Source organism: Coregonus clupeaformis, chromosome 8, assembly GCF_020615455.1.
Source record: "Coregonus clupeaformis isolate EN_2021a chromosome 8, ASM2061545v1, whole genome shotgun sequence".
In the NCBI taxonomy this organism is placed as follows: domain Eukaryota; kingdom Metazoa; phylum Chordata; class Actinopteri; order Salmoniformes; family Salmonidae; genus Coregonus; species Coregonus clupeaformis.
The window spans coordinates 38,786,313-38,803,985 of NC_059199.1; the positions used below are offsets into that span (position 1 = coordinate 38,786,313).

General features: G+C 44.0%; 1 protein-coding gene and 1 non-coding gene across 2 annotated transcripts; both read right to left on the reverse strand.

Moving 5' to 3' along the window:
• Positions 1 to 368: 368 nt before the first annotated feature.
• Positions 369 to 8,988, reverse strand: LOC121571934 (glucocorticoid modulatory element-binding protein 1-like). The gene is made up of 11 exons (XM_045222376.1): positions 8,731 to 8,988; positions 6,119 to 6,275; positions 5,871 to 5,917; positions 5,667 to 5,785; positions 5,232 to 5,335; positions 4,830 to 4,978; positions 4,344 to 4,484; positions 3,791 to 3,928; positions 3,372 to 3,509; positions 2,255 to 3,060; positions 369 to 2,179 (listed from the first exon to the last, which is right to left on the reverse strand). The coding sequence occupies exons 2-11, from the start codon at positions 6,247 to 6,249 to the stop codon at positions 2,051 to 2,053; spliced, it is 1,902 nt and encodes a 633-aa protein (XP_045078311.1). The 5' UTR covers positions 6,250 to 6,275; positions 8,731 to 8,988; the 3' UTR covers positions 369 to 2,050.
• A 347-nt stretch (positions 8,989 to 9,335) lies between these two features.
• Positions 9,336 to 9,471, reverse strand: LOC121573095. The gene has a single exon (XR_006001974.2). It is a non-coding gene; the product is annotated as a U11 spliceosomal RNA (small nuclear RNA).
• Positions 9,472 to 17,673: the final 8,202 nt, after the last annotated feature.

Here is a 17,673-nt window from a genome sequence, read left to right on the forward strand (position 1 = left end):
CCGCTGCTCGTTGAGAAGAGTAAGAACGATACGTGCTATCACGTCAGAGTCTCCAAAAGTCTCCAATAACACCAGAAAAAGTCGCTAGATTTGAGGGGTCTGAAAACTCGCTAAATATAGCGACAAAGTCGCTAAGTTAGCAACACTGATTGTAGGGGAACAATGAAATAACGCAGTGGAACTGGCTTTGAGGTCCAGAGTTGAGTTTGAGGGAAGCGGGTTCCAGGATAGAGTTTGCCTGGTGATGTTGGAGGGGGACTTTAAGAGGATGTGTCCGATCCATGCATCTCCATCTTCTCCTTTGGATCTCCTCCACAGAACATGACTAGTGCGCTCCCAACCACCACACCACCACCAATTGATTTGTCTTTTATTTTAATACTATTAAAACAGATTACAAAGTCATTATGGAAATACCCTCTGTTAACTCAAGGCTTGAAAAGTTAGCTACAGAACAGGTCATTACAGATTTAAGTTAACTTAAAATGTACCCTGCAACTTTGTTCACATTCATTGACCAAAATAATTGAATGGATTTATTAATTTCGGTCTCAGCACTGTACTTCTGTGTCTGTTATTATGAGTAAAAGAAACTGAGTAAGAACTTTTGTTATTTGTTCTAGGCAGCAGTTGGGTAACACTTTGCTTGAAGGGGGTGTACATAAGGCTGATGTTGAATAAATGTGTTATGAAGGTTGTTATGAATGATACTGCAACACTAATATAGGTACCATTACATTTGAGTCTTTTAGCAGACACTTACAGGAGCAATTATGGTTAAGTGCCTTGCTTAAGGGCACAGACAGATTTTTCACCTAGTCGGTTCGGGGATTTGAACCAGCGTCCTTTCTGTTACTGTCCCAACGCTCTTAACCGCTAGGCTACCTGCTGCCTCAAACGCTGATTTCTCACATAAATGCACCCATTCATTCAGGTTACAGACCATGTAACTAGGCCTAGGACCCCTAGACAAAGCAAGTGCAGGCTAGTGAATGGTTATGAAAGGTTTCATAAAAGGTGTTATGAATGCCGTATGTATACTCCCTTCCTAAAGTGTTACAGCATTTTGTTCAGCTTGAAATTAGAGTCCCTGTCATTATTCTTTGACTTACATAACCATCTTGGTCATACTTTAACTTTAGGTCCATTTCTATCTATATAAAACCTTTTTGCTAAAATAATCACATGCTAAAAATCATACACAGAGGGAAAAAAAATGCAATGGAGCAAAGAAATGTGTTTTTCTCTATGGAGCTTGCATATACAATACATACTGCATTTGTCACCATACAGAAAATCAGGGTGAAATATAATGCAAATCTTGAAAAGAAAAAGCCTAAAAAGCTTAGAACTGACAATGGTGAGCTCAACAATATACTATCTTTGTTTTGTTTAACAAAAACTGCAGAAAAGACTTCATCCCAAAAGCTGCAAAGAGGAAGTGGTATGCTTTCTATTTTTGAAAGAAATGTGCAGCATAGAGCAGACTTTGTTTTAGAACTGTTGCTATCATCCCACAGTAGACCTCTAGCTCCACCCACACACACAGCAAAAGGGTAACACCTTGAATACAACACTAGACTGTTATTCATACCAATCTCAAGCGCCTTTATAACTAGCCCAATGTCCTGGGATGTCTTCTGAAAAGTGTATTTGGATGTCTTCTTCAAGTTGAAGTCATCCAAATGCGTTACAAAACAAACAATATAAGATAGTGTGCCTGGCTGTGTTGTAATTTTGTTTTAATAAAAACTAACGAAACAACAATGAAAATAAGCTCTAAGGACCACAGCTACTCTAAGAAGGCTAGGTCTTTGGCAGCTGTGTACACTCCACGAGTCTGCCTGCTCTTTTATGTTCTGTCCATGAGTCCATCCCTAGCCTGGTCCCAGATCTGTTTGTGCCATCTTGCCAGCTCCTACGATCATTGTCACAGCAAGTTGACAAGACAGCACAAACAGATCTGGGACCAGGCTAGTCCATACCTACTGTCTCACATGGCTCCAGAGGGAGGAGAGGGTATTGTCTCTGTCTGCAGAGCAGAGCTGGGTCATTTGTCCTTGTCCTCTTCCTGAGTCTCCTCCTCGATCACCATTATCCTTAGGCCTGAGATCTGCCCATTAGCATCCAGCTGTACTCCCTCTACCTGGCTCTGCTGCCCAGCCTCGAGCACCTCCCCCTGGGCATCCTCCGACTCCCCCTGCATCCCCATCGCCTCCCCTCCCTCCCCCTCCCCCTCAACCCCCTCCGAGACCATGGTCACCTCCATCCCACCATGGACCACTATGGCAGAGCCCTCCTCCCCAGCCTCGGCCTCTCCTTCTTGGGCCAGCTGTAGCTCCATCGCCGCCCCCATGGTCTGGTCATTGTTGCCCGGCGCGGGGTCGATCTCAATCACGGTGGTGTGTGCCTGGCTTTTGTCCTCCACCAATCCCTCCTGTACCATCCCCATCTCCTCCTGGTGGAGTACCACTGTCCCACCTTCCACAACCTGGCCCATGGGCTGCTCCACCATCATCTCCCCACCGTCGGTCACCCCTCCCTGGGTGAGTTGGACCAGCTCCATGGGACTCATCATGGTTCCTCCTAGCTGATTGGGGTCCTGGAGGGTGGTGCCCACCAGCGTCAGCCCCTGGGAAGGGTGCAGCGTCAGGGTCTCCGTCTTGCCATCAGCCCCCACCATGGTGGTGATATATCGGGTGAAGGTCTGAGCGCCGGCAGGCAGAGTGTGGAGGGTTACCGTGTTGTTCTGTTGACCCAGTGTGGCCATTGGGAGGCCTGACAGGCCGGACAGGGAGAAGGGCTGGCCCATGGAGGAGAATGAAATGGGGGAGAGGATAGTGAACTGCTGGGGCTGCAAGGTGGCTGTCTGGGGCTGGGAGAGGGAGGAGGTGAGGAGGGTGGTGGTGGAGGCTGGCCGCTGCAGACGTGGGCGTTTGGCCTTGGGCTTGGTGGGTTTGCCTCCTGGGGTGTGGCTGATGTTGTTGAGGGGCTGGGGGAGGCAGAGCTGAGCTCTGGCGTGCTGCTGTCGTCTCTGTTCCTCCAGCTGCAGCTCCAGGTCTGTGGAGATCAGGTCAGAGGTCAGAAATTACTCAGAGATGGTGCGCTACAGTAATCCACTGTATCAATTAGCAAGTGAATAGTTTTTGTTTGAGGCAATATCCAATTCAGGTCTATCTTTGCTATTGAATGTAGACTTTAATTACATTTTTGGTTTCCGACTTTAATTACATTTTTGGTTTCCCAACCATTGACATTAAATGATATGACTAAAATTGAAATTATCCAAAACATCATAGGAATACTTTACTAGGCTACATATCTCAATCTCCCTTCCTCTGCCTGAAGTTACTGAATTGATCATTACTCACTGGTCAGTGTGCTAAGGACCTGCTCCTCTCCAGGGTCAGTCTGTTCTCTCCTTACGTTCAGGATGTGTTTGACCGAGTCCAGCAGGCCGAACACCTGGGCCAGGTTACTCAACACTGCCACCTCTACCAGACAGGAATCTGAGATCCATCAGTGGGCAATCAATCACATGGTCAGTAACAACACATCCATCAGTCAATCAATTAATCAAAGACATTAAATGTGTTTCAACAAGACATATGTAGCTTATTTTTTGGTTGCCCCACAAAAGACCCATAATCTAGTCTTTACATTACTCCTCATTATATTTCATCCCCAGACTTGATCAACAGAAATCAACATTGCACCTGTGTGGCACCATGCATATACCCTTAGAAATGACCTGTACCCTATCCCCTGTGTCCTAGGTGCCAGTACCCACCTGCGTCCTGCATGGCAGCCTGCTCGCTGCGTAGCTGCACTCCTCTCAGCATCTCCAGCAGCTCTGTCCTGATGTTGTCCACCACCTCCCCCATTAGGCCCACGTCAGCTATGCCTTTCCAGAAGTTCAACGTCTCCTCTGGGGGAACATAAAGGACACAGCAGAGTTCAAAGTTCAAATTCAAAGTAGGGTATATGCCATTTGAGTCACAGTTAATGATACGAGTGTGAGAGAGGTGAGAAAGAATTCATCCAGTCGCATGCCAAGCAGATCTAAAGTCAAATATGTGTCACATACTTTCAAATACTTGAGATGTGGTTGGTTTAGCTTGACCGGCATGCAGGGTCGGTGGAGTTTGCACTTTGGGGATTATTCCATTGGTTTCATTTTACCGGGCGATCTAAATCAATCGCACCCAACAGCAAGTATTTGACCCAGGTATGAAGCTAAGATTAATACAAGACTAATGCCCAGACAACTATTTGACTTCAGAGTTGAGAGTATAAATACAGTATATAGTCACGAGCGGGAGCTGTTTGGTTGAAGAACTCACCTGATATCTCACTGGTTTCCTTCTTCTCTGTCGTCTCCATTGCTACGGCCCCTGAACTCCACTCCACTGTTCCGGTCAGAACCTCTGACCTCTCCTCTGTTGTCATGGCAACCTGGCCACCATTACCAATCACCACCTGGGCTACATGTTCAACAGGGGGAGAGACATGGTTAGCTACACTACTTACAATATTCAATACACAACAAAAAACGGATGGTTCCGGTCCTGGATGCTTATTGACTGATAACGTATTCCAAACGTGTGTGTGTGTGTGATATATATATATATATATATATCTATCCCAATGAAAATGTACAGTTCATTGACATGCCTTAAAATTTCACAAATTCAAAAGGAGATAAATGGGAGAAAATAGGATTAAAAGGTTCTTTACCGAAAATAACTGCCAGACAAACTTTTAAATTGTTTTGCCACAGACAATCTGAGATCTTTACATCCCTCAGGGAGGGGCGTGTCTGGTCTCACCTTGTGAGGAGGTGGATGTGGTGAGGCCACTGCCGTCTGGGGGGAAGCGTGTGTTGTTGATCAGCAGGTCAAACTTGGTGCTACGACACGTGTTGGTGCACAGAGTGCTGTGTTCATAGAAGTCTAGCTGCCCCGAGTCCATCATCTTCCTGAAGGAGAGAGATGATTAGATAAAGGATGAGAGTGAGGAAAGAGAGCTTGGGTTGATTTTCCCTTCAGACCTGGGATCCTAACTTGCAACCCTCCAGTTTCTGGCCCACCTCTCTAACTTCCTGACTACCTCTTATGCCTAAGAGATAGGCATTTTGCCTATCTAATGATCTCAGATCTCTCCACAAGTGCATAGGGGGTAGGGGCTAGAGGCTAGGGGTTGATTTGGGACCGGTCAACTCTACTCCTCACCTGAGCATGACCCCGCCCATCCGGATAGCTCTCTTCCAGTCCTTCAGTGTAGCCTTCCCAGACATGTGGACAAACTGCTTGGGACTGATCAGCTGGTCTTCATACTGTATGGGGCAGACATAATAGGTAGAGAGTGTAGAAAGGAACCATCTGTTCACTGGGATTACAAAACAGATACCTATATCACCTTATCATAAAGGAGACAGCAAAGAAACAACTGGCCAATGAGAAACTTTCAACTGATGTCTAAGGCATTGTTGAGGCAAACGGTATGTGACATTCTCACAATCTCTTCTGCTGACATTGTACAAACAGGAGTAAAACTCTTCATAAGTATACCAAAGCTGGCAGTCTGAGCTGTTCCTTCTCTGCACACTAGCATTTGAAAAGCTTTATGATTTCTGTCGAAAATACAATTAACATGACAATACTAACCTTGACACATTTGACGTTTATTCCAGGACAGACAAACTTCTTGACCAGTAGCACAGCTTTACACTCTCCACATGTGATGGGATAACCCAACTCCACGTCCTCCCCGTCAACGGTGGTTTCTTCTCAAGGAACACACACACGTGAACGTTTTATGATATGCTTTGTTTGTGTGTGACTGTGTGTGTGTGTGTGTGTGTTACTTACCTGGGTGTGCCTCAACAGCTGTGTCTGCCTCTCCCGACTCATCCATACTGCAACGGAAAGTGAATCACAAAACAAATGAAAACTAAGCAGGGTCTGCCTGCCACAAGACTGTTAACTCACTAACCTAAAGCCTAGGTAATTAGCTTAGGGACCCATCATGCGAGTGTGGTTCACTGAACCAACTCTGTTACACTAGTCTTGTCCTCTTTTCCCCTATCAGGCCCAAGTAAACATCAGTGTGTACCTACCCTGTTGTGATTTGTTGTAGCTGGAGGATGACCTGTGTCTTGCTTTCGTTGTCATCACCATCCTCTTCCTCAGGAGCCTTCATCACCATCAGGTCCCCCATGGAGACTGTCGTCACCTCGGTTTGTGCCATCCTGACTCCTCTCCCAGTGTAGCTTACTGAAGGCCCCAGATAGGAAAGAAGAGTACAATGGTGACAAATACAGTTGAAGTCGGAAGTTTACATACACTTAAGTTGGAGTCATTAAAACTCGTTTTTTCAACCGCTCCACAAATTTCTTGTTAACAAACTATAGTTTTGGCAAGTCGGTTAGGACATCTACTTTGTGCATGACACAAGTAATTTTTCCAACAATTGTTTACAGACAGATTATTTAACTTATAATTCACTGTATCACAATTCCTGTGGGTCAGAAGTTTACATACACTAAGTTGACTGTGCCTTTAACCAGCTTGGAAAATTCCAGAAAATGATGTCATGGCTTTAGAAGCTTCTGTTAGGCTAATTGACATCATTTGAGTCAATTGGAGGTGTACCTGTGGATGTATTTCAAGGCCTACCTTCAAACTCAGTGCCTCTTTGCTTGACATCATGGAAAAATCAAAAGAAATAAGCCAAGACCTCAGAAAAAAAATTGTAGTCTGGTTCATCCTTGGGAGCAATTTCCAAACGCCTGAAGGTACCACGTTCATCTGTACAAACAATAGTACGCAAATATAAACACCATGGGATCACGCAGCCGTCATGCCGCTCAGGAAGGAGACGCGTTCTGTCTCCTAGAGATGAACGTACTTTGGTACGAAAAGTGCAAATCAATCCCAGAACAACAGCAAAGGACCTTGTGAAGATGCTGGAGGAAACAGGTACAAAAGTATCTATATCCACAGTAAAACGAGTCCTATATCGACATAACCTGAAAGGCCACTCAGCAAGGAAGAAGCCACTGCTCCCAAACCGCCATAAAAATGACAGACTACGGTTTGCAATTGCACATGGGGACAAAGATCGTACTTTTTGGAGAAATGTCCTCTGGTCTGATGAAACAAAAATAGAACTGTTTGGCCATAATGACCATCGTTATGTTTGGAGGAAAAAGGGGGTTGCTTGCAAGCCGAAGAACACCATCCCAACCGTGAAGCACGGGGGTGGCAGCATCATGCTGTGGGGGTGCTTTGCTGCAGGAGGGACTGGTGCACTTCACAAAATAGATGGCATCATGAAGAAGGCAAATGATGTGGATATATTGAAGCAACAGATCAAGACATCAGTCAGGAAGTTAAAGCTTGGTCGCAAATGGGTCTTCCAAATGGACAATGACCCCAAGCATACTTCCAAAGTTGTGCCAAAATGGCTTAAGGACAACAAAGTCAAGGTATTGGAGTGGCCATCACAAACCCCTGACCTCAATCCTATAGAAAATGTGTGGGCAGAACTGAAAAAGCATGTGTGAGCAAGGAGGCCTACAAACCTGACTCAGTTACACCAGCTCTGTCAGGAGGGAGGAATGGGCCAAAATTCACCCAACTTATTGTGGGAAGCTTGTGGAAGGCTACCCGAAACATTTGACCCAAGTTAAACAATTTAAAGGCAATGCTACCAAATACTAATTGAGTGTATGTAAACTTCTGACCCACTGGGAATGTGATGAAAGAAATAAAAAGCTGAAATAAATCATTCTCTACCATTATTCTGACATTTAACATTCTTAAAATAAAGTGGTGATCCTAACTGACCTAAGACAGGGCATTTTTACTAGGATTAAATGTCAGGAATTGTGAAAAACTGAGTTTAAATGTATTTGGCTAAGGTGTATGTAAACTTCCGACTTCAACTGTAGGCTAGATTAGAAGAATGTGAGTGTGATAAAGACTACACACATAGAGGAGGACAGACAGGACAAGGCAGAATCTGGATAAGATGGTTTTAGGGAAGACCATGCCCATAAACAGATTCAGTTCAGTTGCCTCTCAGTTTGTATGGTTTCAGCTCATTTTAACCTCCAGAGGTATTCAGTTATTATGTCGTAGTTAGAAAGGGGGGCATTGCATAGGGCTCATTGAAAGCCACATGGTTACTAGCTAACTATCTTTCCTACAAATGTAAAAGGTGAGGAGAAAAACTGACTGAAAACTTGCTATGCATAACTTTTAACTAGTAGTTAGCTATTGTTACACCTGATCTCCTGACTGTAACTACTGCTAGTGCACTGCCCATACCCACAGAAACGTTGCGTAAGCTAACTAACTAACTATCGTTACTAGTTTTAAAAAAATATGTACAGCAAGTTTGCACTCAGTTGTTCTCCACGCAACGTTTCTGTGGGTATGGGCAGTGCACTAGTTACAGTCAGGAGATCAGGTGGAACATAGCTAACTAGCTGCTAAAGCGCCATTTGCCCGAATAGCCTACGCCACTGATGTATATATGAACGGCCTACACCCATGCAGTGTACTGGTGTGGCTATCTTTGCTAGTAAGGTAGCGGCTTGTAGCTAGCAAGATGGCTAAGCTAGCTAAAGTAATGGACTTTGGGCAGCGGTTTGGAGCTCATGTAACCTGGGGCTGGGCTGTTACTAGCCACCTTGAGATTTACAGCGTGGCGGCGGTTACGTACCGCTTGTTTCAGAACGATAACGTGCGTCCGTTCTACTTTTTCTTTTCTCCGCTCCCCCTCAAAATTACGTCCCTGTGCGGCAGCACGTACACCAAACAACAACGCCGCGACGGCGTTGACCCGCCATTCGGAGAGAGCGGGGTGTTACCCCTTTAAAATGCCGAAATCTACGTAGAGATAGACATTATCTCGCATATAAATTAGTTAGCCTTTATGAGCCGAATAAACCTAACAGCACAAAGCCATCGTTTAGATGTTCCTTACCGTTTTTACGAAGTCAAACACATCCCTACAAGCTGCTGGGCATGCGCACTTCGTGCAGTTACACTTCCTGAGATATAGCGCGGCTCGCCAGTCATGCATGCTACACCCCCCAAAATAGGTCAAAAATAAACACAAGCCTGTTGACAATAAATCGCTGTTAAATGTTTTATGACAGCAATCATCACTTATTTCACAATATTATGACATTTAGATTATGACCTGCTTTTGCAACTGCACATTTTTTGTCGACCAGTGGCACAGGTCTGTGTTAGTATGGGCGTCGCAATATAAAGAAACAAAACCTATTATGTTCACGGTTCGTTTTTTTTGTACACATTTTTTGGGGCGCAAAGATTAACGATCATTCGCAGCCCCGGTCAGTAAAAATTATGCTTCCGAAATCTCTTGATATCGATTCCGCAAGAAGAGTGGTGAATTCCCACCCTTCCTGTGCTAAACATAGCAGAAGCCCTTTTTAGTAAATTAGGGCTAGATTCTACAATCTGATCGTTGGACATAGGGACTTCAGTCAGGGTAGGGAAGAACATTTAATTTATTTTACCAAACATATTCTGTTTGTGATTTCCAGTTAGATTAAGTATTTAAATCATATTTTAGTTGACAAAACAACGAATAATATTGCTGAATCAAATAGAATTAAATGCATTTAGCTGTAATTTTTCCTTACGCAAAGCATCATGGGATAGATAGGTTGAACAGTTTAGATTCGGATTGGTCCCCACGATAGCTCATCGGCTTGTAAATGTATTCCAAATAGACCCCTTACCCCATTGCATCTCATTCCTCCTGAAGTGTGTACTCGTTCACTACTCCCTGCAAATGAAAGAATAGCGGTTCCAGATACCATTACTTTACTTTCAAATCAATGAAGGGAACAAGTGCACATTTCAGGAGAAGTTAGAGATGATTGAGAAGTAACTCTAGGGTAATGGCTAGAAGGGATCCAGCATTTGTCAAATTAACTTCAAAAGTTGCTTTTTGTGGCTTTTAGCTAACCCTAACCCTTTTCCTAAACTTAACCTAATTCTCATAACCTGCTACGTTAATTATCCAAACCTGCTGCGTAAATTCAGCTAACAATCGGACCTTTATGAAATAATAATGGATGGCCCTCCCTTCAGAAAAATATATGTTTACCACGCCCTTCCTAAACCCTTGAAAAACAAAAAACAAGTGACCCTCCCCTGTACCCAAAATAATAATTAAAACATAAAGTGGATAGCAGAGGACATTTCTACTGTTTATCCTCACTCATAGGACTGACCAGAGCCTTAGAAATGCAGTTTTGTAAGTATTACATGACAAAGCAGCCAGAAGGTTGTGGATTCGCAGATCACCACCGACAAGGGTAGGGGTGAAAATAACCCCATTATAATAAGAGCACTGCATGAATCTATCATCTTACTTGAGGTCTGAGAAAAAAATGCCTTTTATAAACGCAATTCATGCAATTCTACGTCATTTTACATGACTGGCGACATGCAGAATATTTTTTTTATACCACAACAGAGCTTGACAACGAATGAGCGCATGTTGTGATTGATTTCTATACAGGCTATTGTTTAAAAAAGAGGATAGTCCTTTGTTTGGAACAGTGCTAAAGTTGTCTATTAACTGTAAAAATGTAGTGCAACCGAACGAGTTACAACTGAAGTATCAGATCGTCAAATAATTCGAGAAAAATGCAATTGTTATTTAACACAGCAGCCGCATATCATCAGGTCGGCCTATATGCATGCACTTGTAACTTTTTTTCATTTAGGAAACTGTCATGATATTGTTGTTAAAAATAGATTTGTGTTGACTGTGATTAGGGCATGGGAATATAAGAGCATCTGCTAGGCTAAATTAACAAACTACGCATGCATAGTTTACCGCATGATCCTCAAACCAAAGACTGCCAAACTCGTGTTTCTGAAAGTTCATTCAAATGCACTGTATAATGACTGTTTAGCTTAATAAGGATTTTTTTTCATTTTATACAGCCTAAATGCGAAATGTATAGGCATATTGTTGAAATGCTGTTGTTGATGTGTTTTTGAAATGCTGAGCGCTCCTGCCAGCCTGTATCATGTCACAAATGTGTCACAATTTGTTTCTTAAATGGCAGGCTATAGCCTTGAAATAATAATAATATAGCCTAAATAATTAATTTTCGTTCCTTCTTAGGCTACCTGGCTTGCTCCTGACTGACTTAGAGTTCGTATGTTGTTTAATAGCCTGTTGAAATGTTGAACCTCAATTGATAGTGACAGAATCACACATTACTTCTCAAGCAAAGTACTTTTTTTGTCTCCTCGGCTATAGAAGGTTGTAGTGCAGCCTTTGAATGTCATAGAGACTAAATAAATCCCATATGCATCGGAGTCACATCTTTCCCCTGCATTTTACAGCTTGTTTCTAGCATAAAGCATTGCAGACTAAAGCGTCATTATAGATTGCTTTATATAATCAGGTTCATTTCATTTTTTCCCAAAATCTTAACCTAACAAGGGGTAGGCCTATGCTTTTAGCCATCTTCTTTCAGAAAAGCCACAGTACTCTCACACCCTCACATACCCTCTTAATTCGAGCCCTGGTTTTAACTTAACACACCAAGCTCTTCATTGACACTGAGATATTTAAGGTGTGCATGGTGATGGAAGGAGTTGGCTGACAAAATCTATGGATAGTAGACTATAATTTAATCTGTCAAACAGGTAGGCCTACCTCTTATTTCTTGAATAGGAATAAATAGAGTCCAACACCTCTTGTTGTAGGTAGCCTAATGTCAAATTAAAATGAAGACTGTTTAAATGAATTAGGCCTTCTGGAATTAGCCTACTTTCAGCAGCCATGTGCTGTCCTTCTTTCCGGCTGCCACTTTATAGTAATGTAAATTATATAAAAATGGCTTATTGTGAGGTCAATAACCCTGATAAATAGCTTTGTTATGGGCATTTTTTAAATGTATTATTCAAATCAATTATAGCAGTAGCAAGCTTACCTCCGGTCCTCTTTCTCATTTTTGCGCTCTCCCTCTCAAACTGAACAGGACATCAGTAGGCCTAGTCCGCATACACAGATATTACATTTTTTTAACATATAAAAACATATTTTCTGAAGAAGCCTTTGACTCGCCTACTGAAGTGCCACTGTACACAGCACATCCATTGGTTAGGCAGCACGAAAGGGTTAACATCAGCAAGAGCAGAGCAGGTCAGGGCTCATGATTGGGTTAGCCTATCCATTGCAGTGTATAATGCAGTGTAGCCTAGTTTTATATACACCATTTATTTAAAATGGATTAAAATGAGATTTTTTTGTCACTGGCCTAAACACAATACAACAATGTCAAAGTGGAATTATGTTTTTAGAAATGTTTAGAAATGTAATTAAAAATGAAAATCTTAAATGTCTTGAGTCAATAATATTCAACCCCTTTGTTATGGCAAGCCTAAATAAGTTCAGGAGTAAATATGTGCTTAACAAGTCACATAATAAGTTGCATAGTATCACTCTGTGTTCAATAATTGTGTTTAACATGATTTTTGAATGACTAACTCATCTCTGTACCCCCCACATACAATTATCTGTAAGATCCCTCAGTCGAGCAGTGAATTTCAAACACAGATCCAACCACAAAGACCAGGGAGGTTTTCCAATGTCTCACAAAGAAGGTCACCGATTGGTAGATGTGAAAACAATTAAATAAATAAAAGGCAGACATTGAATATCGCTTTGAACATGGTGAAGTTATTAACCTTTGGATGGTGTATCAATACACCCAGTCACTACAAAGATACAGGCGTCCTTCCTAACTCAGTTGCCAGAGAGGAAAGAAACCACTCAGGTATTTCACCATGAGGCCAATGGTGACTTTAAAACAGTTACAGAGTTTAATGGCTGTGATAGGAGAAAACTGAGGATGGATCAACAACATTCTAGTTACTCCACAATACTAACCTAGCGGAGGGCCTCCTAATATGAGTCGTCCCAGCGAGCCAGCCCCCCAGCCTACCCTGCAGTCCGCCCAGGACAGCGATGCCCGACTGTCCCTCCTGGACAAGTATCCAAATTCTGAGAGGTCCAAAGTTGCCATGTTCATTTCCCTGCTGCCCGGGCGGGCGTTGGAGTAGGCTATGGCCGTCTGGGAGAGAGGAGAGGAAGAGCTGGGTTCCTACGAGAGGTTCATGGCTCTGTTCAGGGCGGTCATCGACCATCCACCGGAGGGCAGAGAGGGAGGTGAGCGACTACTCCAACTCCGGCAGGGTGCCCAGACTACTGCGGAGTACGCCCTCACCTTGCCGACCGTGGCAGCCTCCAGCGGATGGAATGAGCCGGAGCTCCGCATCTATTCCGAAGAGGACTGCGCGAGGAGGTCCAGACAGAGTTGGTGTGCCGGGACGACAACCTTTCCTTGGACGCGCTCATCGTGATGGCCATCCGTCTGGACAAACATATTCGGGAGCACCAGCGCCCCCCTCGCCTCTTGCCCTCCTCCTTTGGCCATTCTGAGGCAGAGCTTGAACCCATGGAGGTAGGGGCCACACAACTCCCCGTGGCAGAGCAGCGTTGCCGGAGACAGCTGAGGCTCTGTTCCTATTGCGGCCAGGAGGGGAACCAGCTTCAGCGGTGTCCAGTGCGTTCCAATCCGGGGTCCACGGAGGCAGAAGGGCGGCCCCGTGATCATCTGTCTCCCGGGGTAGGCATGAGTATTCCATCATTATCACTTTCCGCCAAATGGTTCCTGGTTTCCATTTCACTGGATGGCTGTCCTTCATGTGTTGTCGCTACAGCCCTAAGGGACTCCGGTGGCGTGGGGAATTTCATCGACCAGACCCTCGCCTCCTCCCTGAACATCACCTCGTACCCGCTCTCCTCTTCCGGTCCAAGCCCTGGATAATCGACCATTGGGATCCAGTACAATCACGCAAATCACAGCACCACTCACCCTCACCGTGGGACCCATGCACCAAGAAAGCCTTCCCTTCCTCATCATCACCGTCCCCCAAGACACCCCTCCACCTCCCCTGGACATCGATGGGACCCCCACCTATGCCTTCAGGTCCCTCCTGGACTCCCAATGTCGTGGGGGTTGGCTCCAGTACCTGGTGGACTGGGAGGGGTACATCCTGGAGCCCAACATCGTCCGGGATTTCCATCTCCCCCATCCGGACCAGCCCGCTCCTCACCCTTGGGGGCCGTCCTCTGGCCGGCGTTGTTCTGCGGCTGGAGCCACTCGTCAGGGGGATGCCCTCCGGTGGATGATCGAAGACTCCTCTGAACAGAGCCATGAACCTCCCATAGGAACCCAGCTCCTCCTCTCCTCTCTCCCAGACGGCCGTAGCCCATTCCAACGGCCGCCCGGTCAACAGGGAAATAACCGTGGCAACCTTGGACCTCTCTGTGGTGGGGGCTCCCGTTTGATGAGAAAAATAGAGGGAGCACTGGAGGAGGAAGCCACCGCATTTGGATGGAGTCCCGTCATATTTGTCTGGAAGGGACAAACGGACATCGCTGACCTGGGCAGACTGCTGAATGGGCTGGGGTGCTGGCTTGCTGGGTCGACTCATGGTAGATGATCCTCCGCTCGTTGGGGGTGACGCCCCTTGGGGAAGATCTAGATGTTGAAGAACGCGGAGGACCTCATCCATCACCGTCCCCAGTTGCGCCAGCTGATCGTGGTGTTGGCGAAGTAGGTCTCCCTGTTCGCCGACCATCTGGGAGATGTCTCGGTTGGCTGCTGCTTCCATTCTGTGAGGCAATATTCTGTAACGTAGACGCAGGGAGTCAGGAAGCAAGTGCAGTTAGTGAGTTTAATGACGAAGAACATTGAATGATACAAAACAAGAAAAGCATCTAAACATGGAAACATAAACAATTTTGCCTGGTGGGTGATAACAATGGAGTGCTATATAAAGGGGAAGTAATCAGGGAGGTGATGAAGTCCAGGTGTGCCTAATGAGGCGCAGGTGTGCGTAATGAAGGTTGCCAGGTGTGCGTAACGATGGGTTGCCAGGTCCTGTGGTTAGTAGACCGGCGACGTCGAGCGCTGGAGAGGGGGAGCGGGAGTGGATGTGACAGCATGACCCTTGCCCATTTTCCTCCGGGTAACAATTGTGTACATTTCGACCCCTCCCTTACAAAATGTACCTTCACTGTCACTTTCATTAAAGAATGAACTTTTAAAAGATCTGATCATATAAATGCATCAAGTCTTTCTTTCATTTAACATAACATTTATTTAATCTTTCACCACATATCAAATAATCACAAATGTTGACTGCTTACAAAGCCAGAGTGATTTGCACGGTCATTTCAATGAATTTGCACATTTAGCGTGTGTGTATCTGCATTTCTTCCCTCCAGATGATTCGTTAAGAACCACAGATGTTTCTACCATAAGTATATATATGGTTTCTACAGGTAAGCTTGGACAGGAGCGGAGGGTGAAAGCAATATCAGTGAACAGCTTCATTTCCACAAGTGATATTAATCCGTTATTGATGTTATTGATTAGTTATTGATCAGTTATGCCAACTAACAGTTGTGATTTTCAACAGAGGCTTATGAAAATGAAAGCACACCAATATTATTTCCATACAGAGTTGTATGTTTATTAGTTGAAGTTCAGTATTTTATTTGCACTGTGATTCAGCTAAGTGGGTCTGGTATGCAGTTCTTTTTTTAACAAAAGAGGGCGCCATAACCCTGGCATGGAGATGGTCAATCAATATGGCACCATGGACATAATATTGTTTATTGATTGAATACCCTTTAACAGTAGAGTACCTTATACAGAACATTTAGAATATAAAATAAATAACAGTTATTTCGTCAAGCTGTAATCTGTGATCGGACTCAGTCAGAGGCAAAATAGAAGCATCAACTATGCTGCTGTGCTGCTATGTCTAGTTGTTGGCTTGCCAAAAAAACTAATTTGCAAGTAAAATACGTTAGTGATTTGTGATATGTTGTTGTACTATCAAGGACCTGTTGGATAGTACAGATTTAATTAGATTGTTTTGTCGATTGGTATTCAGATTACAGTATTATGATATTATTATCATCACAAAGAAAATGGCCACTTATCATTTATAATCAACTGAACACTTTCTAAAGCATCAATTATTTTGAATTTTTCTGCTCTAAAATCGAAACTTTTCTAGTTCTACTGGCAACGTGTCAAGATCCAAGAACCAAGCTCAAACTCTTCTTTCAAGTCCTTTAGCCTGAATAGGCTGTTGAATATAGCTGGTGCTCCATCTCAGTGACATGGGCCTTTCTCTAGATACACATTGTTCATAGACCATCATTGGCATAATCATCACCACAGCTTCCTAATTCCTGTTTTCTTCATATCTGATGTAACAATACAGCCAACAAGAATCCTTATGAAAGTCAGTGCTCAGGAATAGGTTGCATTCACTGACAAGCAGCTGTATTACAGCACATATTATCATTATTGTAAGCCTAAACAATACAACTGTACAAAATAAACCCTGTTATAAATGACACAGGAAGCTGAAAAAAGGAAGCAGTACATACTGTAAGGAACATGGTTTGACTCTAACTCCCTTTGTGGCTTAGAATGGAAATATTTGCTGCTTTTCAAAAGGAGTTGAATTGCGATGACCAAACAGACAGCGGCCTACATTATCATACCTCTGAAACCATGTCTGAAAAAGATAATTCTCAATTTCTATACATTCCCAGGCAAGACTGTTTTAGTTCATTTAAAGGGCATGTCTCCCCTCCCTAGGCCTCGGTATTGCTTTATCTTTGTGGATGTGTCCTTTCTTACCGTAACAAGAACATGGATCAATACAGACATCTGATTGTCATATGTACTGGTTAGCCAACTGATTTAACTTTGAAAGAAATTAGACATGTTGTAATGGGGTTATGACCTGTGATAACAGAGGTTTAATAAGTCTGTGAATGGTTAGTAGAGCTGAAAAACTGACCACGACATAACTATAAACAGGGTTAACATTGATGAGTGTGGGAACAACAGGAACAACTAAACTATGTTTGCATCAGACTTTGTAAAGTAAGAGGCAAAACATAAGTACGGTATGTAGACAAACACATATTTTTGTCAATAAATTGTATGCTGAGGCTTTGTACGTTGTTTACCAGTATGTATGTAAAGGCTCCCAAAAGATTAGTTAGTTAGACATTCCTTTCAACAAGTCAAGTCACATGACCATGATACAGGCCATATGCTGCTGGACCTTGCCCAATGACCACTGGAACACAAAACCAACATAGAACACAATATCCCATAAAGTCACAGTTGCTGAATGCACAATGTCTCTCCTGTCATCTACAGTGTGTGCAGGGTGTGGTGCTGGTGAGAGGTGGACAAGGTAAGCTGAGGGGAAGGAGGATGGGAGGGAGGAGGGACCAGGCAAAGTGAGCTGTTATCTAGACCCTGAGCCATGGTAACACCAGTCTACAGCCAAATCTCAGTCTCAGGGCAACTGTTATCTGCACTGGGGTTTGCAGTATAGAGATAGTAGTCTAGGGAAACTAGAGAGTTATCTTCCTGTGCCTATCTGCAGGCAGAAAGGGCCTATAGGCACAGCAAGGCAAGATTCTGGCTGTCTTGATATTGGAACCATTCTGATGGAGCATGGAGGTCATTAGGGCCGAAATGTCATGTTCTCAACC